Consider the following 24,221-nt stretch of genomic DNA (forward strand, 5'->3'; position numbering starts at 1 on the left):
CACCAGATGCATTTTAATCCCACAGGGTCTTTAGGGAATACGGTTTTTCTGACTGAATAATCAAAACATTTCCCTAGGTCTTGAATACGAGAGGTTTTGAGAACCCCTGTTTATCAAAGTCTGAAATTACTATGCAAAATACAGTAGTTCCAGAGCCATTACTCAGGGGGGGGTTAAGAGTGTGGACTCTGGCCTGGGCGTGAACCCAGGCTATGTGTCCTAATTCAAGTTATTTAACCTATGTTTCCATGGACAGAGTTGGCAAGTGTTTACAGTGAGCATGTAAAACTACAGAACCAAGTGCTAAGTGTGAGCTATCATCTCCACCAATAGCTTTATTCCAGAGATCACTAAACCAAAATTAAGTATTTTGAACCTCATATGTGCAAAGCACTATATGGGATTTAACAGCCCTATATTTAAGGTGCTGTCTACACAAACACAGAAAGTTACATATTTAATTACCAGGTCAGTGAAAGATGATGGAATTGACATTCAATAATTATCAGATCACTAGAGGTCAGGAAATAATTTAAAGAAACAGCATTTACTATGGGGCATCCAAGGCAAGTCACAGGAGAAAGAGAAATTCAAGACCGTTCTTTTTTTTAAATTTTTTTTTTTTTTTTTTTTTTTTTCAATGTTTATTTTTGGGACAGAGAGAGACAGAGCACGAACGGGGGAGGGCAGAGAGAGAGGGAGACACAGAATCGGAAACAGGCTCCAGGCTCCGAGCCATCAGCCCAGAGCCCGACGCGGGGCTCGAACTCCCGGACGGTGAGATCATGACCTGGCTGAAGTCGGACGCTTAACCGACTGCGCCACCCAGGCGCCCCTCAAGACCGTTCTTTAAGTATGTCTAAGCTTTTTGGTTTTGGTGGTAACATGTTAACTTGATGACGTACTAAAAAACGTGGATTATACCCTTTGCATGATGGGGAATTAATGCATAGAATCCAACCTATCTATTAAAAGTTCAGTCTCTATTCAACAATTTCTTAGCAATAAATTCGTAAAAACTGTTTAAAAAACAAAACCAATCTGTGCCAGTACACTTTTAGTCTTAAATAACAAGAAAGAAGACACAACTGGTCAGGTCAGACTCCTTCAAACAACTTCATTACAAAAAGGTATGGGGCAAGGGTGAGTCCGGAACACATCTAGCGATGCTGGCGAACCTCGCCCTCAGCCTGGGAAAGAGACATGGCCACGCAGGAAGATGTATCTGTAGCTCTCCAACAGACTTCCAGTAACTAGGAGTCAAAACAGACAGATAGTGCCAAACCTCTCCAAGAAAAGTGTACCAAAAAAGATGTACTTTTTTCACTGGGTTCTGAGGCAGGTTTTAAGTTGGAAGTAACGTGCCATCCAGAAGAAAGGTTAACAGTAAAAGTAGGTGCTGATGCTTTAAATAGAGACTGCATCAGAAGAGAAAAAACACTGAAGAGTCCCTAAACACAAATATGTGGAAGTAACAGTGGCACCAGCAAGTCATTTCATCTCCACTGGCCAATTTCTTCATCCATAGAAGGAAAAGATTCCTCCATCACCATTATTCTAAACCAACGATGTCTTTACGTGGAATTCTACTCCACTCGACATCAAGAAAAATTTTTACATTTGTACACTAAGTCTTTAAAAGCATAAACACACAAAATTAATGGCTCACCTATTTTTGCTTCTGGATATGGAACTCCTTGAGGGTCAGAATAGAAAGCTTCTAGCTCAAAAGGTCCCCTTCTCAAGAAAGTGAGAACTTTGGAAAAAGGAGCAGCATGGTTTCGACTAAATACTTCATGCACACTAGAGGAAAGGAAAAAGCATTCAGTATTGCAAACATGTAAACTTACTGTGCTACACAAACTGAATAAACACTCTGAGATCTCTACCAATTCTAGCCCACCATTTATTAACACCAAAATGAGAGAAATATTTTCGTCAGGTTGGTTGTTCAAAGATCCCAATAATCAGACTCTCAACTGTAAAAGTCATTTGTTAATTTTCCTTGATATTAAAATACAGTATTTGAATAGTTATCTTCTGCTACCTACCCTTCAGTATCTTCTGAATCATGGTTCCACACCAGAGATATTGGAAAGGGAACTGCATCCGTGATGGAAAATTCTCTAACTTTGAATGCTGGGGAAAGAATTGCACACTTAAAAGGAAAAAAGAAAAAGGATTATCAGGAGGCTATGAATAAATAATTGCACTCACCCTTTAATTAAAATCGGATATCAAGTTTAAATTCAAAATCAAAATTGCTTACGGTACACAGTCTTAAGTGCAAAGGATTTATCATCTAAATACTATGCCAATCACTAAATATAAAGACAGATAATACAATGAATCTTAGGATGGCAACAGTTAACTAACAGCAAGTTTCATAGGAGCTTGGGAAAAAACATGGACCTTTCCAGAAATGTCCTGACAGCAACTTCAATTACAAGCTGTACCACTTTTGAACCTGTGTATATATCCACAAACAGCTCTGTCCACATCATCTTTCGAATGTCTAAGAAACTGAAAAAAGATAAAACCCCAAATATTCATATTTTCAAGGAATTTTATGAAGGAGGTGATGGTAAATTCACATTTGGGGTAGATGACACCCAACAGACAGGTGGATTTAGAGTAGTTACATAAAAATGACTAAATATGTGACTACGCTAAAAGTCAGTTTCTGATTAGCATAGGACCCTTCAAAAGAGAGACCAAAAGTGAGCTCTTCCTCTAAGAACTTCCGATGTTCTGGGGAGTTGGGAGACTTCTTAGGGAAGGGGGCATACTCCATTATCAAGGAAAAAAGCAAAAACAAAAACCCCATGACGAATCATGATGATACAACAGATGATTAACAATAATGAGTACCTATATGTTCTTCTTTAAGTATAGTCCTTCTAAAATCTTTGTGTACAGAATCTCTTCCTTTGCTTTATATCAAAAATAACTGTACGAACTAGAATAAAATTTAAGGATTGTTAACTTGAAACTTAGTCAAAACTACTTACATCAGACTGCGATATCCTAACTACAGATGCTGCTTTTCTTATCAACAACTTCTAGTTTTGGTGCTTGTGCTCTGCCAAATACACTTGAGCCGCTGAGCCACTTTCTTACTTGATGAGCAAGTTAAAATCAATTAGGGGGAAGGAGGTCAGCTATTTTCTAAAATCACTTGTTAACTAATACTCCTAGCCCAGGAAATTTCCCCCAAATCAATTCCTTATTGCACCACATTGTTATTCTAATCCCCCTGTGTGCTTTGTAACAACTGTCAACACCACACAACTGATTCATGCTTTACAGTTGTGTTTCCCGTGTCTCCTCAGAATCATGCCTATTCCCAATCCACAGTTCAAGAAACATCAGCTGCAAATTTCTTTTAATCAGAAATTTCCTAGATGTTCCAGATCTGAAAATCCTGGTCTCCCCACAGCCTTAACAGATGTTTTTGGAAGCGGGCTCCCTTGTGATATCTATTAGACACAAGGCTCTGCTTACTGTATGACCCCACCACAATGAAACAAGGCAGAAATGGCTTAAGGAACGAGCAGCAAGAGAAAGGAGGGCTGAGAACGTAATACCTGCAGTGCACATCCTCTAGCTACTGCTTCATCCGCATTGAGTGTCGTGCTAATATCTTTTCCAAAGAATCGGGCAATTTTTTCTTTCACGGCTGGAATTCGTGTAGTGCCTCCAACGATCTCAACCGCACTCACATCTTCAACTCTGAGCTGAGTCTGTTCCAGAAGGGAATGAAGGGGAGCTTCTACCTTTTGCAGGAGGTCAGCACAGAGTTCTTCAAATTGTGCCCTTGGCAAATAAGAGGAACACTATAAATTTTTAGAAAAAGCATCTGAAAGCCAATACTTTGTTCTATTTTTTTTTGAAAATAATATTAACCCAATGAATTTGTTTTTCCTCAGACAACCTCCATTCCGTATGGGCCAAATTCAACTGTACTGTAATTTGTTAACTTTAAAAAAAAAAAAAAAAATATATATATATATATATATATACACACACACACACACACACACAGAACAGGTACAGAAAAGAAATGGGAGAAAAATTAGTTCTACCAGCATTAATGGAAAAAAAAATCACTATTCAGACTGCCGTTTTACTCCTAAATGGTTTTTGTGAAACCATTATTCAATTACTAGCCCAGAAACACCGAGAGTTGATAAACACTAAAAAGATTTCATCATGAGGACACTTAGCAAAGATCTTTTTAAAAAACCTCTTTGTAGGGGCACCTGGGTGGCTCAGCTGGTTAAGTGCCCAACTTCGGCTCAGGTCATGATCTCGCGGTTCATGAGTTGAAGTCCCGCGTCAGGCTCTCTGATGTCAGCACAGAACCTGCCTCAGATCCTCTGTCCTCACCCCCCACCCCCACTCTCTCTCTCAAAGATAAACAAACATTAAAAAAAACCCAACAAAACCTATTCTTTAAAAAATTAAAAAACCTTTTCGCACAAGTGACCCTAATTCTAATGGTGTGAACAGTCCTAGTATATAGCATATCATCTTGAAAATGTGGACCAAGACTCTCAACACCACAGCTAGACTGACACCTGGGCTATAGTTTCAGCAAGAAGTTTCTTCTGTTTAATCTAGCAGAATTCAAGACGCACCTGTTCATCTTTCCGGAAACATCTTTGTCATTCATAAAGCACTCGATATTCAGTGGTAGGTCTGTGCTGTTAGAGCTCATTAGCTTTTTCAATTTTTCACATTCTTGATACAGACGGAGCAGTGCTCGAATCTTGGATTTTGCATCCAACTTGTACTTAGTTTTAAATTCTGCACAAAAATGTTCCACCAACTTTTCATCAAAGTTTTTCCCTCCTAAGAAAGGATCAAAAGCTGTTCCCAGTACCTAATTTAGTTAAAACAACAAATAATCTGGTTATTTTCAATCATATTTTTAATCAGAATCTTAACTATTACTACACAAACAACTAAAGACTAGTAAGATCAAAACTTTTATTTAAATTATAGTAACATGAAATCTAAGAAAAATGTTACCACCAAATCCAAATGAAATGCTGAATCTCTAATTTACTTTTAATGATTACATAGAAGATAATCTTAAAATGCTTCTCCTTCCTAAGCAAGAACACTTAAGGGTCTCCTAAAATAATCACGTCATCTTTATGGGGAGCAGTGTTAGGAATAAGTCCTTGTTACTATAGTACCCCAAATTCTGCTTCCTAAGAAGCACAAAGTCAAGAAGGCTCAGTAGCTTAAAGTAATGACAACTACAACACATTTAATATGTTTTGGTCATTTAGTTCAAATTTATGACTTTACCTTCAATTTTCCCTTGTTAAAGGCACAGGCAGACACTTGAAAAGCTGAGTGTCCCATATCAACAAAAACCACTATCCGAGGTTTCTCATCCAGGCTTGGGAGATCCTGCTTATAAATTCCGTAATTCAAAGCAACTACAAAAAAATAACTGTCTCAATTCCTTGTTTCACATTTTCTTAGGAATTTCATCATTACCGAAAGAATTATACATGCAGGAAACTTGGTGAACACGTTTCTTTCACACCTGACTTCATACTAATTTTCATGGCATAAGTTTTTCCCTTTCTGATTTTAGAACAATGCTCTATTACTTTTCAATGAAGAGATGTGACAAAGAGAATGTACAAGGTGCAAATACAATGAAATGTAACCACAAACATTAGCAGGCTAATTACACCATACTTACATTTTAACCACAACCTGCCAGGAGAATGCTTATCCAAAAAAATTAAGAATTTAATATACAACTATAGCAATGGCAGTTCCTACCAATTTCTTTTTAGAGCCAAGGCAAATAACTGATCTACCTTAAGGAGACTGGGTCAGCTTTTTCTGAACTTTGAAGCCACCGTATTTCTAAACATGTATAGCCTAAGGATACACCTTTATTGATACTTGAATTAAGAGTTTTAAAGAACACACATATTAGAAATATTCTGGAATAAAGTCTTACTTGCTTTGTCTGAATACACTAAATTGTAACTTGACTCTTTGTTCACCTGTAATCATAAAAAACTAGTAAAGGCTCTAGGAGGAAGGAACAGTGACTGGTCCGCTCACCACCCTATCTGTACCTAACACAATGTCTGGCAAATGGTACAGCTTAAATCAATATTTGATAGAAAATGAGTGATCAATGACTAAGGGGGAAAAATTTTTTTAACCTCATTAATACTCGTAGCCATGGTAGCTGTGAAACCCCAAATCCTAAGGTTTGGGGAAAATTTAACTATAAAAACCATGTGAGGAAATAAAAAACTAAATCCAACACACATAATACAAAGGACTGAAATATATACCTAGAAGTACTTCCTAATGACAACAGATTCATAAACTGACACAGTGACCATTTCTCATTAAACATAAGCATCTGAAAAAAAAAAAAAACAGAATTCCTGCTTTCAAATCTAACCCATGTCTTTTAATAGGCTATGTTTCTACGGGTACATGAAAAAATGTTTGGCTAGGATATCTGACTTGTCTTAACTCAGTTTTGATAGTATATTCACTTCTACACAAAAGTAGCTTTTTTTTCTTACCAGCTGTCATGTCATTCATAAGTCGTAGGCAGTTTAGGCCAACTATTTGTGCAGCATCTAATACAGATCGCCTCTCAGCATCTGTGAAGAAAGAGGGGACCTACCAACAAGAAAACAAAGAACCTTAAGTTGTCTAGAACACACACAAATTTCTCACGACCACGTATAACACATTAACAACAGTCCAGATAAATATGTGCCTATCAAAGTTATAAAACAGAAACAGACATTTACACTTAGTTTCTAGCAAGTTCCGTAACTTTCAGAAGAGTAGCTGTTTAAAAAAAAAAAAATGCCCCAAAACTGTATTATCAAAGTAATCTTTACTATAACCAAATTTTAACCCCAAATAAAAATTAATCAGGAGTCTTCACTAAGACATAGTGACAACTGCCTCTACCTAATAAAAGAAAGCTTTAAATCTAAGGATATGAAATACCATTTCCAAGCTAGCCTGAAATTTCTTATTTGGAAACCACAGTGCTAAGTCAACATTTAATGTTAAACGTAACTAAACTACAGACAATACTATAGGTACCTAAAGGTAACGCACGGCTAATTCTCGTATACACCACCGCCCTGCAGTTTGCTATTCACTGTATTCAAGCATTAATAGATGATGGGGTACCTCCTAATTCTGTAGACCTGTTAAGATTACAAAAACATTTTTTGGCAAAGCCTGTTGATATTCCTAAAAAGAAGAGCAAAAACAGCTCAAGGGATGGGATGAAATTTCTTATGGTGCTGACCTGTGCTTTAGCTAGGTTAATTCTTTTGATCACTTTCTAGGACAGCACTTTAACTAGGACACTCTTCAGGAGAATCTAACAATACATTCATAAAATCACTTAACTAGAAAGTACCTAAGAGAAAACTTAGTACAGTGGCTTTCATTTTTTTCCCCAAAGTATTTGTAGCTGCTTCAGAAAGAGAGGTAAGAGCAAAAGTGGGTCTCTGCTCACTTTTCAAATCAGGAACACTGCTTTCAGCAGTTTTTCCATATTAGCTTACTTAGGAAAAAAAAAAAAAGGAAAAATTACTGACTTGTAACTTAATTCTTAATTTTACCAGAGATTAATATTATTTCTCCATGCAACAGCCCAATACTCCTTTTTAGTAGAACATATTCTGCCTTGCAAGGGCAAACAGGGCTCTCTGCCTCATCCTTTCACATCCTAGGACACACTGTCACCAAAGCTTCTGACTGGTCTGGGCAGGCCACCCTGCTCATGTTGTAATGCAAAGACCACGCGTGATGTAGTCTGTTATAGACAGTCTTAGTGCGGAGCATAACCAGAGCAGATCAAAAGGTGACCCTACACATTTGGGAAAGCAGAATTTACAGCTGCCTTTTTGGTGTCCAAATAAAAGACTGACTTCTGTCCTTTTCAAATACCCCTTGATAACTTATCAACTGTCCACTGATAGTGGATTTTCCAGTGCTAAAAATCTTTTAAGTTTTGTCACTACTGGTAAGGTTACACCATAAAACTTCTAGTGAACTGGTTCACAATGGACAGAATTCTGAAAATCCCCGTTAAGCGTACAGGTTGTCTAACAGTGTTGTTAACGGACAGCATTAGAACATCTTCCAATTCGGGGCGCCTGGGTGGCGCAGTCGGTTAAGCGTCCGACTTCAGCCAGGTCACGATCTCGCGGTCCGTGAGTTCGAGCCCCGCGTCAGGCTCTGGGCTGATGGCTCAGAGCCTGGAGCCTGTTTCTGATTCTGTGTCTCCCTCTCTCTCTGCCCCTCCCCCGTTCATGCTGTGTCTCTCTCTGTCCCAAAAATAAATAAACCTTGAAAAAAAAAATTAAAAAAAAAAAAAAAAGAACATCTTCCAATTCAACCGACCAGTCTTTTCAAAGAGTCCCGCAAGAGGTGGATTTGCACCTCCAGTCAGGAACTCCTGCAACTTCTTGCTAAAAATACCACTCAAACATACTCTGAAATGCTCCTGAACACTCTGTTAATACAGTCCAGCAGGATTTTGATCTCTAGTAATAACACTTAAAGGGTAGGAAGAAAGGCAAATTAAAAGAAAACACACTGCCTTGTTGAATTCTACTTACTGAAATAACACAATCTGTTACTGGTTTCTTGAGGTTGTTTTCGGCAGTTTCCTTTAACTTCGTCAACAGCATGGCTGTTATCTGCTCCACACTAAACAGATGTTCTTCGTCCATGTACATTACCTGTATGAGGGAAAGAAACATGTTAAACATTGTGGTACTTAACGTTTACATGCTAATACTAACTTCCATATATTATTACATATCCTCTTCTAGAAAATCTTTATTGTTGCAGCTGTCATTAAAGAAGAAAGGAACAGGACACCAAAAACCAAACCAACCAAACCCAAAATGCAACAAAGAACTTTTCTCTAGAGATGAAGAGAAAAAAAATCTAGGGTAAATTTTCCCCCTACCCAAAGTACTAGTGGAAACATTATACAAAGTAGTAAATTTCCATTCTAACTGAAGAGATGAATCACTGTGACAAACATCATTTTGTGTAGGTCATAACACAGGAATGCCTCCGCTAGTTTAAGAACAGATCTCTGGTTGCATTACACGAGTGCTCTTCAAACAATTGCAACTGGGCTGTAATGGAACAGACTTTTGTAACACAATGGAGAACTTTTTAAGCACCACTAAGTAAACCTAAATTTTAACAATTATAAAGAAGTCATAAGATATTAATTAAGTTATAGCAATATATGCCACTTGAATACTTTTTGGCCATTAAAACATATACCTACAGTTTAAAAGAACTTGACAAAAAAAAGATCATCTAATTAAGAAATTTGAGGTAAACATTTATTAAGAACTAGGCGCTTTTTCTATAGGTGAATTTCATTTCCTATTAAGCACATTAAAGTTAGTCAGTTAGATTACCTTTATTCCAACTCCACCATTTTTCATTGGAACCAAATCGTAACTTAAGTTTCCCTTCTCCTTTTGAATGAAGGGGTCATTGAATGCTCGGCCATGAAACCTTTTGAAGTTAGACACTGTGTTGTTTGCATGAGTGATTTGCTGAAAAAGAAATGAGAAGTTAGTTTTTTTTTTTCTAATTGCAACATCAGTAATTATAATTTTATAAAAAGTCAATTGTACGACTCAAGCCACAATATAAGTAACTTTCTCTGCAAACCTGGGAAATGCCAAAAGGTAGGAAATGAGAAGGAACAGGAGGCAATGCTGTCACTACAGACTTTTAAAAAGATTTCAAACCCTGCAAGATAAAATCAAAGATTGGGAAACTACCTCTAAAGCCCTGAACAAATCAAGAACTGCATCCCTTTATTTCATTCCTTTCTCCCCACTAAACTTATTACGTTTTATATCCACCGAATACACGAATAAGGAGATCTAAAAGCACTACAAGTGAAATTACATTTTTAAAAAAAGTTAACGTTAATTGTTATAGTCTAATAAATTGTTAATTGGTCAGGATAAACATTTTGTGCCATAAAATACACAGGCTGCTATAATCATGGAATGTTAATTATCGGTACCAAAAAGCAGAAGCAGCAAGGATCATTCAAAATTTCTAAGTGACTTTTAACTGCATATTTTTGATGATTAGACTCCGGATTAAAAAGTCCCACTTCAGAGTATATTTCACTCAAAGCACTCAACAGTAAAAACTGTATTTAAAATACAGAAACAATTAAAATAAAAGATTAAAAACAGACTTCTAAAGTAATGAAAATACCAGAACAGTTTCCTATTTACTGTTTTCTCTGGTCTACTTCTTTTAAAGGGAGGAATACAGCCTGGCAGTAGTAGTTTTTCAAACATGGAATTTAAGCATGTTTATGTACTAAAATTCCCTGTGATTCTGAAATGGAGTTGAAGTGTATCTAGTAATCTACAGGCTACATCTGAGCCTCCACTGAGTCTCCTCACAGAGCCACAAAAAAACTGCAACAGCATTTTAAGGTCTGGCATATCAATATTCTAAATAGCCATATTGAGGGAGACAGTTCCTCCACTGATGTGTCCCTTTTAAGTACACCATTTTGAGTGTGCATAGCTATTTTTCTCTCTTTTGCCTTGTATCTCTTCCAACTTGCCTTATTATAGCATTCCAGGGTTTAGAGTTTTGCTTCTTTTTCAGCAGTACTATTTTCTGTGTTTAAAAGAATTTTTTCCATCTCTTTCTTACAGCCTCTCCAAACAGATTTCAAATTTCGTGTTCTTTTCCTTTATTTTTTTCCTTCCCAACCCTAAGCGTTCCTGGTTATAATGTGAGCCCTAAATGGAAGGGGCATACATAAATGTTCTAGTCACATTAATAACAAGTGAAGTTAATTTCAGTGACTTAGTCTAACAGATCCAAAATACTGTCATTCAACATGTACTCATGTTGAATATTAAGGAGATACTTTACTTCCTTGTAAGACTTCAAAAGCTCATGTGTATGTCCTACTTACTTCCCATTTCAATGCAGAGGAGGCAAATTCAAGTGTATCTAACAGCTACCCTGAAGACGGCACACATCTAGACAGACAGTTCCCCCAGTCTTACCTTACCAAATAACCTGAAAATGCTTTTAAAATATAGAACTTCTAGAAGAAATCTTCCTTAACTCTTAAATGAGTATCACAATTCCACATGAAAGAACTTCAGGTGTCTCATTTATAATTTTTAAAAATTAGATAAATTAGAAGGTAGCAAAATCACTAAAAATTAAGGTTGGCAGATTAGAAAGTTAAGACAGATCTTACTCACTGAAAGAGGAAGGGAACAAAGAAAAAATAACCATCTAAGGGCTCTTGAAGAATACGTACATTACATTTCTAAAACTCAAACATAAACAGCCTACGATATTTCATAACCTCTCCCTTAAAAACGTGACCAGAATGGTCTTAAAGAACATACCTGATTTTTGGCTGCAACTCCAATGGTTCTGTTTTTTGATCCAAATGATATGACTGATCTAGAAAATATACAAACCACAGGTCTCAAAATGTTGAAAAGGATAGACGAGAAAATAATACACCAGTTTCCTACCCACGGTCAGGGGTGCTGGTGGGCGGCACAAGTAGGGCACAATGTTGTAGTCTAAAGCTTTAGTCAGATACTTAGTAGAAGCCCACTTAATTGTTACTCTGAGAATCTAATCTAACGGGCAGTTAGCCAAAAAAGTCTGCTCATGGCTCAGGGGGCATTTTCCATTACTTCAAATACCCGTGTAATTCTCCAGGTCCCCAATTATTAGGAAATGGACATTAACTCTGAAAATACTTTGAATAAAGGGAATTATTAATTTGGCCCTAGCCACATGATCAGCAAAATATATGGAGTGAATGCCACTCTCAGTTGGCAACTCTGTACAAATCTAAGTATCACTGTCATACCGATTACTGTCCTGATATACCTCCACCCCTTCAGGATCAACAGATTTATATGAATCCAAACAAGTTGGCCTAAGTTAGGTTTCTGCAGTTTAAAAGCACAAAAGGGTCCTACGGGGAACTCTACTTAAGGAGGCCAAGTAAGTATGATGCAGAGCAAGGACCACAGCAAACAGAGTATAATTGTTGAGGGAAAAGCATGAATAATTAGTTCCATTAATTAAGTCAGCTTTGAAGAGATGAAAAATGACCTCTGTGAGGCAGCCTTCTCAGCAATGGAAATGGAATGGTAGCACAGAGCACAGATAAACTCAAGTCTTGTCAGGAGGAAAGCAAATCAGATTTTAAATCAAGGCGCAGGTAGGTGAACAAAGTGGGAATATGCTGAGGGCACTAAACACGGGGCTGCATCAAGTTTAAGGTTGCTCTGATACCCTAGACCCAAACTATCTGTGCAGGTGCTCTAAATAGCATCCTAAAAGCTGGAGAAGTGTTCAAGCAAAGGCTAGAACCTTCTGAAAACAAAGTAACATTCTAGGACTAGAGTAACCATTCACTTTGCAGAACGACTTTACTCATTTTCCACTTGGAAATTAATAGTGGCCAATGCAAGTGAGTCAAATATCTATTGTATCAACAAGATCACAGGGAACTCCAATGCTGCCCTCTGTTTACCTTTTCTAGGGACATACCTGCTGTCTTCACTTTCACAGTGGTCACCACAGCCACGTATACAACATTTTCCTAGTCTCATCTGAACAGCTTTTCTTTTTTATTGGATCGAAGAGAACAAAGATGTGAATTGTACCTAAGCAGGAAAGCCTGACATACTGTCTTTCTTAGCGTACTCCAATTATACAGACCTTTACATATCTAAAGAACAGACTGTAGATTTGCAAAGAGGTAGAATCGTGGAATAAGTCTTTCCAATGGTACTATCAACGTCAAACATTTGCTAATTTTCTGAGTTTCACCTTCACAAATGGCCATCGGTCATCCTACCTGTGAGCTCAAGGTATCATTCTAGGCTTTTTATCTTGGGTTTCAGACGTTGAAAAAATTACTACCTACATTAATTTTCCTGAGAAGGAATCAGTTGTTTCCATCAATGTACATGCAGGCGTGTTTGCATGATGATCTTCAGAAAATAAGCCCCTTGAAAAAGTTGCTTTAATAAAATGTTGCCCTTGCCCACCCCATGCTGCTGTGGAATAGAACATCCTAATTCTGACCACATCCATCCCCGAATTCTAGCACAAAAGTGTGCAATTTTCACCTTATCTCCTTTATTTGAACTGTGCAAAATTAATAAACTAGAACATGATTTAGGATTCCTCCTGAATGGCTCTCCTAAAACGAGCAAAAGGCCGTTTACATCTCCACAAACGATCCCAGGCACGAAGTCTACCAGCGTTAGCAACGGAAAGTGCGCAAGAAAAGGCATCTATCAAAGGAGTGATTCTGCGGTCGCTAACAACAATCCGCCCGCTCACTGGACAAGCAGCAGCATACACGCTCTGGAAGCTTCTAGTTCATTTCGGAGACTCAATGCGGAAGAAAAAGCTCAGCAGCCCCGCATCTGCGGTGCGCAGAGGCAGGCTCGGAAGGAGGGGGACAAGCTGGGGGCGGCTCAGTCAGCTCAGAAGCCGCGTGGGGAAACGGGGGCGGCCGCGGAAGCAGCGAGCTGAGGCTTGCCAAGAAAAGGGAACGAAATCGCGGGCTTGGCCTTAGCTCTCCCATCAGTAGGAAGCCCGCCCCAGAAGCGACGACCCTGGGACTCTCCGCTCTGAGACTATTCTTGGCCTCGGGATCGCCAAAACGACCCCCCTCCAGTCCCGACGGCAAGCCCCCACCCCTGTCGGGCAAGCGTCCTGCCGGGCCGGGCCGCCGGTTCCCAACCTTCCCCAGGGGCGCACCGCTACCCACACCGCCCTCCGTTCGGCCCGGCGCGCCGCAGCCCGCCCGCGAGCCCCGGCCCCTGCTCTCTCTCTCCGCACTCCAGAACCTCCCCCGGCGCCCCCGCAGGCTCCCACTTACGGGGTGCAGCGGTCGCTGAACTCGTTGGCGATGGTCTCGATGCCCCCAGCCCGGGCCACCGCAATGTAACAGCTCTGCGAGCCCACGTCCAGCCCCACCACCGACATGGCCGGGTCGCGGTCCGCCTCCGCCTCCGCCTCGGCTCTGGGTCTGGGTCTGCGTCCTCCTGCCGCCCTCCCGCTGCTTCGGCAGCCGCTTCCTGCCCCGGCCGCGCGCGGCTCCCGCGGGGTCCGACCGCTCCTCTGTCACTCGGACGGAAACGCGAACGGCCCGCCTGCCGGCGCCTCCGGCTTCCCGGGGACAGTGGCAGCACTCGGAGGACTAAGCACGGGAGAAAGCGGCGCTCGGTCTCCGCGGGGCGCTCCTCAAGCTCGGGAGGACTGTCTCGATCTGCACCCGCTGCTCACCGGCGCGGCGCTCAACTACCGACCCAAAAGGGGAGGTCCCAATTCCTCAGCCTTATGTATCGCACTGATCAGAACTTTCCAGAATCTGCGGCATTTACTCACCGGCGCCTCCACCGGCCCCTCCACGTGCCACTTCCGCTTCCTTCTTCTCGAGCCTTCTCGAAAGATTCTACCCAATGGGTGGCTGGTCCCTCTGGGGTCGGCCGCGGTTGCCATAGTGGCAGAAGAGCCGCTCCGGCGCTATTGGCTCACGCTGGCCAGACTGACCCACCTACGTCCCCGCCCGCCCTAGCCACAGCTCTTTGCTCTCCGAATAAAACGGACAATGAAGACTGACCCCCAAAATCGTAATCTTCACAGTTTACTAGTGGGTGATGGTGCGCGACCCCGAGGGGCTGAGAGCGGGGAAACAAACCCCACTTCTGCGGAGACCCTAGACCCCTACACCCTGAGGAGGCCGACCAGCTGTCAACAGAGCATGTCGGGAACCGTAGTCCGGCCGGGAGCCGGTGTGCGCCTTGTATGCTGGGATATGTAGTTCCGGCCGCAGTGCGTGCCGGGACCCGGCTTTGTTTTCGGGAGTTCGCGGGAGAGGCCCGGTTCCCTGTACTGTGTTTGCGCGCCTTCTCCAGCAGTGGCATCTTGTTTACTGTTTGGTGTGTATTCGCTTCTATTGTTGTACAGATCACCCCACAGTGAATTATGAATTAGAAGAAGGGATTTCCGTTGATGCGGCTAATAATAGGCACAGGGTGTGTGTTAAAAGTTCTTGTATTCATCAGCCGGCAGGATATTCTTTTTGTGGAATAAACTATAAGAGGTTGTTGTTGTTGTTACTGTTTTCTTTGTAAAGGAAGCCCTTTTAAATGTGGCGTAATTTGGAAGGCTGTCTGTAGTATCCCTTGCTGCTTATTTTTGAAGTCTGACTTGAGCAGACCTCGTTTTTACCCTGCCACTCCTGGCCATAAATTATTAAGTTTTGCTTCTTGTTTGATCTTGTTTCTTTCCCTGAACAGTGGTGTTGCTGTCAGCTTGTTTTCGGTAAAGAGACAAGGACGAAAAGGAAAAAAAAAAAAAAAAAAAGGTGGAATTCTGCTGCTATTACGTCTTTTACACACTTCTGTGTCTTTCAAGTTGTCCAGATAACTCCTTGCTCACTCTCCCCCCGGGCACGTAGACATATAAGCACAGTTCACATGTGTGTAAGTGGATAAGGTAGTAGTAGTGAGCTGGAGATACAAAAATATGTCTCCTGAAGAGTATGGCAATTCTTAGAAGGTTATAATAGAAGCCTGGGAGGCCGGCTTTTGTTACATACAAAGTAAATTGCATGTGCGTTTCGATGGTTGGCCCCGCATAATTGCTTCAGTAGCTATCTAAAGGTGATTGTATTCTTACCTTTGAAAATTGCTTAGCTGTACTGATTTTTTGTTTTGCCTTCCAAAAACTTCTCTCACCCCCACTTTGTTTGCATAACAAAACCTTGTATTAAAATCACCAGAATGGTAGCACCTTTGAACAGAAAGAAGGGAACAGTTCTTGCCTTTAGAGCTAGACAGTTTCAAGTCAGATTCAAATCTTGGGCTATACTAAGATACTTTATAGCACAGCTTGTAAGAGTACCAGCCTTCCAGAGTTAGACTTTATGGGCTTTGATTCTGGCTCTAGATACTTATGAATTTGCCAGCTGTGAGGCCTTGAGATAATTACTAAACCTTCTTGAGTTCCACCTCGTAGGTTGTATGTAATAATTGAGGGGGGTATGTAAACCACCAAACGTATGTCCTTATTATGTGATATCTGGGTAATCTTCAAATTGTTATTGGGGCTTTGGTTTCATTTGTAAAAATGGAGATAACTATCTTTGTTGGGAGTTTGGAAGGATTACATATAAATACAACATCTACATGGTAGTAGGCATTCAACAAATTATAGTGGTAGTAATATTATTCAAGAAAAGCCAGCACCACAACTGCTATCTCAGCTCACGTTTCCATGAATGCTGAGTTGTACATGTTCGTAGCCCCCTTTTATTTAATCAGTTCACCTTAACTAATTATTGGGACAGGTGAGGGAGTAGGGGCCATATGAACTATCACATTATTATTTAATTAGATGATACTATGCTTATTATTCAATTAGAATCCTTGTTTATATTACTTTATCCTATTTTACTATTTTGATTTATTACATTTCTATTTTTTTAATTTTTTTACATTTATTTATTTTTGAGAGACAGAGGGAGACAGAGCATGAGCAGGGGAGGGGCAGAGAGAGAGGGAGACACAGAAGCAGAAGCAGGCTCCAGGCTCCGAGCTGTCAGCACAGAGCCTGACGCGGGGCTCGAACCCACAAACCGCGAGATCACGACCTGAGCCAAAGTCGGACGTTTAACCGACTGAGCCACCCAGGCGCCCCGATATATTACATTTTTAATACACATAACTTCTCACACTATTTCTGTCATAGTGTCCGAAATTTTAGGATCAAATAAAGAACAGACAAAAATTATCCCAACACATCATTGCTAATTATGGAGCCAAAGGGAAACAAGGACTTAAAGTGACTTTATCCTAAATCTGCTAGCAGGTATCCTTGCAGTTACTAGGGTTTTTTCCCCCCATATTTGATGAACAAGAGAGTCATCAACATTGGAAACAGAAACAGCTCCCAAAGAATAATAAAACAAAAATGCAAAGACGAAAGAAAAGCCCAAACAAAAATGCCATTCCGAGAGATCATGTGCAGTAAATATAAACAAGAGTTGTGATGGGCTTCCTTAAAAGGAAGGAAGAGATGGGCAAAACAATGGTCATGTAGGTAGAATAATGGACACGAAAGTGCCCATGATCTTCAACTTCTGGTGTGAGTCACTATTGTGGCTGCCTCTGTATTCAGCCTGTGCCAGGTGCGGGGGGTTACAGAAGCAAAGAAAATTGTTCCAAATCAGGAGTTTTGCATAGCTTCTCTATAGTCCCTGTGCATCTGAATGCTCAAACACCTCAAATCTTGTCCATTTGAGTCTTTTCCAATATTTGCTTTTTAAAAGATTTTTCCTTCTCATATATTAACTTGAAAATTGTTCTTTGACAATTAATTCTGATAAAACCTATTCTGTCTTAATTTTAAGTGATACTAGAAAGAATGATTACCTAAAAGTAGGAATGCATGGAAAAATCCTGAAGGAAATAAAGACTGGTGGGGTTTTTTTTCCCTCCCAACTTACAAAGAATCACCACATAACAAATGTGGTTAGCAAAAACTCAAATTATAGGATAAAGTTCATATCTGCCCCTCCAAGCTTAGTATGAACCACTTTCTCCTTGGAGGGCCAATGACCTCCTTTCGCCACCTCAAAGCTTTTGTGCACCCCGCCACCCCCAACCAAGCTCTTCCTTGGGCTCTTGGCTAGGCCAGCTCCTTGTCAGTCTCCAAAACTGAGTTTGAATCTCATGTACAGAGAAAGTTTCTGAGTGCCCCCCAGTTAGGACATCACTCTTCCCCAAGAAACACCCAAGTGATTGTTTAGTTATTAAGGAGAAGCTGAAGCCAGACCTTGCAGCCAAGGGTAGTCACTGTTTGGTTTAAGCCAATCAGCACATTCCATTCTTCCTGGCCACAGTCATTGGTTTAGGGATGGGCACGTGACCTACACAGTCCACTCAGGTGATTCTCAGTGTTATTGCTTAGAACACTGGGATGTGAGCGTTCCTTGGGTGCCCCATTCCATCTCCCTTGCCTTCCCGTAGGCACCCTTAAGTGAGGTTATGAGACCGACAATTGTTATGATGGACCTTACTGCCATGCTGGAAAGGAAGTTGGAATAGACACTTGGATAGATATTGGAGCCTGGGCATTAAGTCAATCCTGAGATCCATCCTACCTCTGGAGTTAGGTGAAACCATATTTTTCCTCACTGTTTAGGCCAGCTTGACTTGGGAGTTTCTGTTATTTGCTGCTAAAAACATCCTAATTTCCTCGGCAAGGTAGGTCTTCCTTGACTATACTATCGAAAACATCTTCTAGTTATTCTCTATTGTGATCCATTTATTTCCTTAACAATATGTACCACACTCTGAAATTAAATTGTTTGTTTACTTAGTTATTTATTTGCTTATTTCCTCTCTTCAAATTGTGTGGCTCAGGAAAGCGGTGACCTTGTTTTTCTTCGTCACAGTGCCATAATGGATACTCAATAAATATTTGGTGAATTATCAGGAGACAGAAATACATCACAAACTTACTGGGAAAAAAGAGACATGTGTCAGCTTTCCTCTAACACCAGGTTTCTCAACCTTGGCGCCGTTGACATTTTAGGCCAGATGATTCTTTGTTGTGTCTGGGCTGTCCTAGAGTGTTTCGCAGTACCACAGGTCTTTACCCACTAGCCACCAGCAGTAGGAAAATAAATGTCCCTGATTGAGAACCATTGCTCTCATATCTATGAGATTTTCACTTAAGCTTACCTGGCACAAAGATGCATAGATGTTTTTGAGAGAAAATAGACTAACGTTTGATTCTGAACCCGGAGGCTAAGTCAGACTATGAATAAGTCAGACAGTTCCATCCAGTAGGCGAGGAGGGATCGTGTGTCTCCCATTTTGCTACAGGACATGCCTTGCTGCTGTGAAAAGGGGCCCTGCCCATTCCGAGTGGTTGATTTTGCCTGTGATTGAGAAGTCTTTTTGTGATTATAAATTCTTTCAGACAAATGTATGTGACTCACCACTCTTCTTTGCCTTAGTTTCCTTACTTATGACCTAATAATTAGATATTTGGATAACTGGGATCATTGCTGCCCTACATAATATTCTGATTTTTCATCCTGAAATCTAAATTTGTAAGCCAGAAACAGATTCCTCTTTTTTTTTTCTTTTCTTTTCTTTGTTTCTTCAGCACATGTGAGAAAAAGGAAAGGAAGAAGAATTGGTTCCCTATGTCTTCTCTTTTCTGAACTGTAATGGGGTAAATTCAAAGTCCTTGTAAATAAAGATGAGTCATTTCCCTGCCACTATTTGGATTTGCCCTGTTGGAAGAAGTGCCTTCGTTTTAGTGGGAAACAATCACCGAAGTGTTGGTGTTTTCCTGTGGTCGTTTATGTTTTTTCTGTTTTATTTATTTATTTATTTATTTATTATTATTATTTTTTTTTTATGCATCACGTAGGTTCTGAGACCGGGATGTGTCTGAGTTCCAGAAATGTTAGCATCTTTACAGATGCTGTTGTTAGATGGCACCTTAGGTTTATGGAACCCATGTATATTCAGTCTCCCGAATGAATTAATAATCCACTCAGGAGGGTGGGTTGTTTTCACTGGGCAAGTCAGACCGTTATTTCATTTGTGCCCAGTGAAATGAAATCCCTCTTTCTAGAGACTTCAGGAGAACCGGCCGCCTGATTACAAAGTCAGATCTCGGCAGAGATGGATATAATGACAAAAGGTCAGTTGTCTTGCGGTGGACAACTGGAATAATTGGAAAAGAGAGAGACATGAGAACTGAGAGTCATGCAAATTAAAGTTGCTTCTTAAAATTCACCAACAAAAAGAAGAGATAGCAAAAAGGCACCAAAAAATGCTGCCAATTCTGAATGATGAGGCACTCCACAATAATAGCACATGCCTTCCAACTGCTTTCCATATCAACAAACATAAGGTTTAAGGTATGAGTAAAGCATTGGAGAAGATGGATCCCTCCAACCTCCCAGAGACAGAAAAACACAATTACTGGTAGGAACCTGAAACCGGCTATTTAGATTGTGAAAGATTAAGTCTGTTTTTCCTGAGGAAGTTTGTGTGTCGTTTTTTTCTCATTAAAAAAAAAAAAAAGCACACTCCGCGAGTCTGTTACTGCGCTTTATTTTGCCCTTGCAAAGTCTCCCTTTTGAGGAGTTCACCCTTTCTCAACTGTTTTTAATTTTTTGACAGGTCAGTTTCTTCTCTTTGGTCTCTAAGGGAAGGGACAGGGTTAGCCCAGAACAAAAGGTCGGGAGTGTCTGTAGTGCCTGACCCTGCCTTTTCATACCTGCCTGCAGCCTCCTCATTTACTATTGGTTGTGTCTCATACGTGGCCGAATGCCAGTCCCTGACCTGCCTCTGCTAAGGTTCTTAACATATGCATGCTCTTTTCCTATTTGATTTCTCTTTGGCCTTCCAAAGGCTGAGAGACCTACCAGCAGAAGGCAGCCTCAGTCCTGCGAGGCAGTCAGAAAAGGGCCTCTTTCTCCCAGAACAAACCAGTACAGAACTTTATTTCGTCCGGCCCCACGCTGGCCGCGTTTGATCTTCCAATGGTCAGGACACCTCCTAAGGAAGAGGAAGGACCAACTATGCTTGTTACCCCTGGGGGACAGAGATGAAAGCAAAGGACATTTTTGTTCCTTGGGAGTACAGGAAGCCCCACCCTTACTACTGTGATCTATGACCTATCCTTGGGGATCACATTTGTCCTTGAACAGAACTCTTCCCTGAAGGAGAGTTTATAAGTAAGAGAGTGTGAGGATGCTTGGCAGGGATGGTGGGAGAAAGACTGTAATATTGAGGAGCACGGGGCTGTTTCCAAAACGGATAGCAAGGACCTTGTTGGCTTTTTTCAGTAGTAGTGGGTCTCTATGAAATTAATCATAATAAAATAAAACCAAAATGGCCAAAAACTTTGTGCTTTAAATATGTCCTTCCAGTTGACATAATTAAAATGCCTCTAAGCCTTCAGCTTGAAATGCTTTTTCTGCTAACTGGTCAACTTTGCACCTCGCTGATTACAGAGTAGCCCTTGGCTTCACCTACCAGTGGATGAGCACCTTCAGTGTGCAAGGCCTTCGCTTTGTACGGAGGCCATGATGGTGATCAGCCCACGTCCTTAGCAAACTGAAGGGGTTGCGGCTTTTGGAACTGAGCGTGGTAGGGTTCAGGGCCCCAGCAGCAGGGCTGTGGATTTGCCTTTACAGTGGGAGTCACAAGACAATCCAGCAGCGTCCGTGTCTGGAGTCAGATGGACCCGGGTGTCAATCTTCGCATCTGCAACATCTCTTGGGCAAACTGCTATATACCTCACCTCTCCGAAAACGTTACCTGTGAAATGTGGGTAAGAGATCCTACCGCTTCGTGTATCGTGGGGGCCGGTTAATTCAATAACGTAACATAAGCAAAGTGCCTGCCACAGAAAGGGAAGATAACGGACAGCAGCTGTGGCTGTTACTGCTTTGATTATTTAATCTCCTGGTCACCCGTGATGCTTCCAGTTAGCTTCATTTCCCTCGTAACCCTTCCCCAGTAAGAGAACCTGAAACTCTTTACTTGTCCTCACCGGTCACAGAGCACTCCTCACACCGCATGGCTGCTCAGACAAGTAACTGTCCACAGATTTCAAAATGTTAGATCTGTGTTCGTATCTTGGCAGGTAATTCAAAACCAGAGAATCAGATTTTAGCAGGGAGGCTAAAAATGCCTCCTCTCCGCTGTCAGAGATTCTTAAGAACATTCTGAATATCACCGATGTTAACTTTGTCACTGTCTTGGAAAGATTAACTTTCTTTACGTTTACTTTTGTTACATTGTGCTTAGAGCCCTTTACCCACGGTTATGTTATCATGCATTTTGTTTCTGCTTAGTGGATCGCTATAGTGATATTGTACACCTTCTAAAGGAGGAGTCTAATACCAGCCACTAATTGGACTTCTGTCAGCCACCTGTGTTTGCCCCGCACTGGAAGTTTCCCCCAGCCTATTCACTCACCCATTCAACCACCAACTATTTGTGGAATTCTTCCCATGGAAAGTCATTATGTAAAAGTGTTACCGTTGATTTGAAAGATCACGATCAACAGAAAAAAATTTGCCCGCCTGCTACGGGGAGGTTTTACATGGAAGGCTACAGGGAGGCCAGAGCTTGGGGACCAGACAGAGCTTTATTCAAATCTTAGCTCTCTCAGTGTAACTCTGTGACTTCAGGAAGTAGCTGAAGCTCTCGGAGCCTCAGCTTTCCTCTTCACAATGTGAATCTACCATCATTCACTCAATATGCATGTGCACTGGGTGCCGGGTATGTCTCCAGGCCATTTATCTATGCTCGCTTGTTACCTTCTTACCCCAGTGCCATAGGGCTTCTGGCCAGCGGGTCCTCAACAAACGCCATTTTGTCTTCTCCTGTCCTTCTAATTCATATATTCATTTAATAAACCTTGGGCCAAGCCCTGTGCTAGGAAGCACTTTTTAAAGAAAAAAAAAAGATAAAGACCACGCTTCAATTATCCGATGCAATCACTGTAACGACAGCACTGTGCATAGAAGCAGAAGCAGACTTGGGCCAAGGGCATGGAAGAGGGCGATACGGTAGATACACCTGAGCCGAGGTGAGGCGGCTGGGGGAAGGGTACTCTGTTTCTCTCCCAGAGTATGCAAATACACAGAAGGTGAATGACACCTGTAGGGACAAGCAGGTTAGTATTTCTGAACTGCCAGGGTCGCAGTGAGGAACGAGCGACAATTATGTTAAAAACATGGGGCGCCTGGGTGGCGCAGTCGGTTAAGCGTCCGACTTCAGCCAGGTCACGATCTCGCGGTCCAGGAGTTCGAGCCCCGCGTCGGGTTCTGGGCTGATGGCTCAGAGCCTGGAGCCTGTTTCCGATTCTGTGTCTCCCTCTCTCTCTGCCCCTCCCCCGTTCATGCTCTGTCTCTCTCTGTCCCAAAAATAAATAAACGTTGGAAAAAAAAAAAAAACATAAGCACAACAGAGTGGTACGTACCAAAGATGTGTTTCCAGGTGGTGCGTGGGTACTAAAAGGTCAGGAAGGGTTCCAGGGACCTCGTTGATGTTTGTAATCGCAATGGCTATCCAGGAAATTGATCGTGATAAAATAAAATCCATATGGCCGGACCTTTGTGTGTTTAAATATGCCTTTACAAATTGCATGATGAAAATGGCTATCAGCTTGCTCTTTTTTCAATTCTACACTTTCCTCATTCAGAGTGATTTGGATGAGGCCAATTCCCAAGGCCGGGGCTTTTTAGAACATGCTAGAACCCGGGCTGGTTCACACAATTGGTTGGTGACACCTGTAATAATACCAAAGTGGTGCTTTGGGGCCCGACTGCTTCTGGAGGAGGGTGACCCTCTGCTCCCCTGACTGGGGTCATTCACTACGCATCTGATCCAACCCCAGTGGCTACCCCGAATAGGACCAGTGAGGGGCTTCGACTGGCTCACTTCAGACACAGCACCACCACAGCGAGGTGAGTGGGTGGATCACGAAAAGGAATTCTCTGGCAAAGCACCTGTGGGCTAAGAGCAAACCCCAATACATCTGAGACGAGGGGCGTCAAAGTGTGAATAAATTGTAGAAATGAAAATGCCCGTGTAGAAAGTAGGAATCCTAGAAATGTGAATTTATTCTCTTTGCCACCCAGGGGAGCCAGAGGCTCATGGAAATCTTACACGAAGCTGCCTAAGAGCCACGGCATAGAAAAGGAGTATTTTAGTTTGAGCTTTTGCAGGCAACGCGAATCCAACCAGCCAACAAGCTAAAACTAAAAAACGGGAAGTTGGTGATGCATGTAACTTGGAAGTCTCGGGGTGCATATCTCACCCCATCTCCGCTGCAGGCTCGGCCATATCCAGGGCCTCCAGTGAGCTTATCAGGACTTGCTCTGTCTTTGTACATCTGTCTCTCGGCTGAGCTCTGCTATGTGTTCCTTTTGTTCTGTGATGGGGATGAAGTCAGGCCCTGAAACTCCGGGTTGACATGGTACTTACAGCTCAGGAGAGGGGAGCCAGTGGGGGGGGGGCACACGTGCTTTCCAGAGAAGCTTCCAGGGCCCCTCTGAGACGGGTACCTTCTAT

General features: G+C 41.6%; 1 protein-coding gene across 2 annotated transcripts in view; it reads right to left on the reverse strand.

Annotated features, from left to right (window-relative positions):
- HSPH1 (heat shock protein family H (Hsp110) member 1) overlaps window positions 1–14,541 on the reverse strand; it is a 24,531-nt gene extending 9,990 nt beyond the window's left edge. The window contains exons 1-10 of one of the 2 annotated variants that reach the window (XM_043576305.1): window positions 13,979–14,541; window positions 11,466–11,523; window positions 9,474–9,614; window positions 8,649–8,771; window positions 6,579–6,678; window positions 5,320–5,453; window positions 4,641–4,885; window positions 3,588–3,816; window positions 2,052–2,158; window positions 1,670–1,803 (exon numbers count right to left, since the gene is read on the reverse strand). In XM_043576305.1, the coding sequence (XP_043432240.1) occupies window positions 1,670–1,803; window positions 2,052–2,158; window positions 3,588–3,816; window positions 4,641–4,885; window positions 5,320–5,453; window positions 6,579–6,678; window positions 8,649–8,771; window positions 9,474–9,614; window positions 11,466–11,523; window positions 13,979–14,085 (1,378 nt within the window). In that variant the 5' untranslated portion in view covers window positions 14,086–14,541. Of the gene's footprint in view, window positions 1–1,669; window positions 1,804–2,051; window positions 2,159–3,587; window positions 3,817–4,640; window positions 4,886–5,319; window positions 5,454–6,578; window positions 6,679–8,648; window positions 8,772–9,473; window positions 9,615–9,732; window positions 9,814–11,465; window positions 11,524–13,978 lie in introns of those variants that run through there. The other variant, XM_043576315.1, reaches the window with a different exon arrangement.
- Window positions 14,542–24,221: the final 9,680 nt, after the last annotated feature.

This window comes from Prionailurus bengalensis, chromosome A1 (assembly GCF_016509475.1).
Source record: "Prionailurus bengalensis isolate Pbe53 chromosome A1, Fcat_Pben_1.1_paternal_pri, whole genome shotgun sequence".
Taxonomy (NCBI): domain Eukaryota; kingdom Metazoa; phylum Chordata; class Mammalia; order Carnivora; family Felidae; genus Prionailurus; species Prionailurus bengalensis.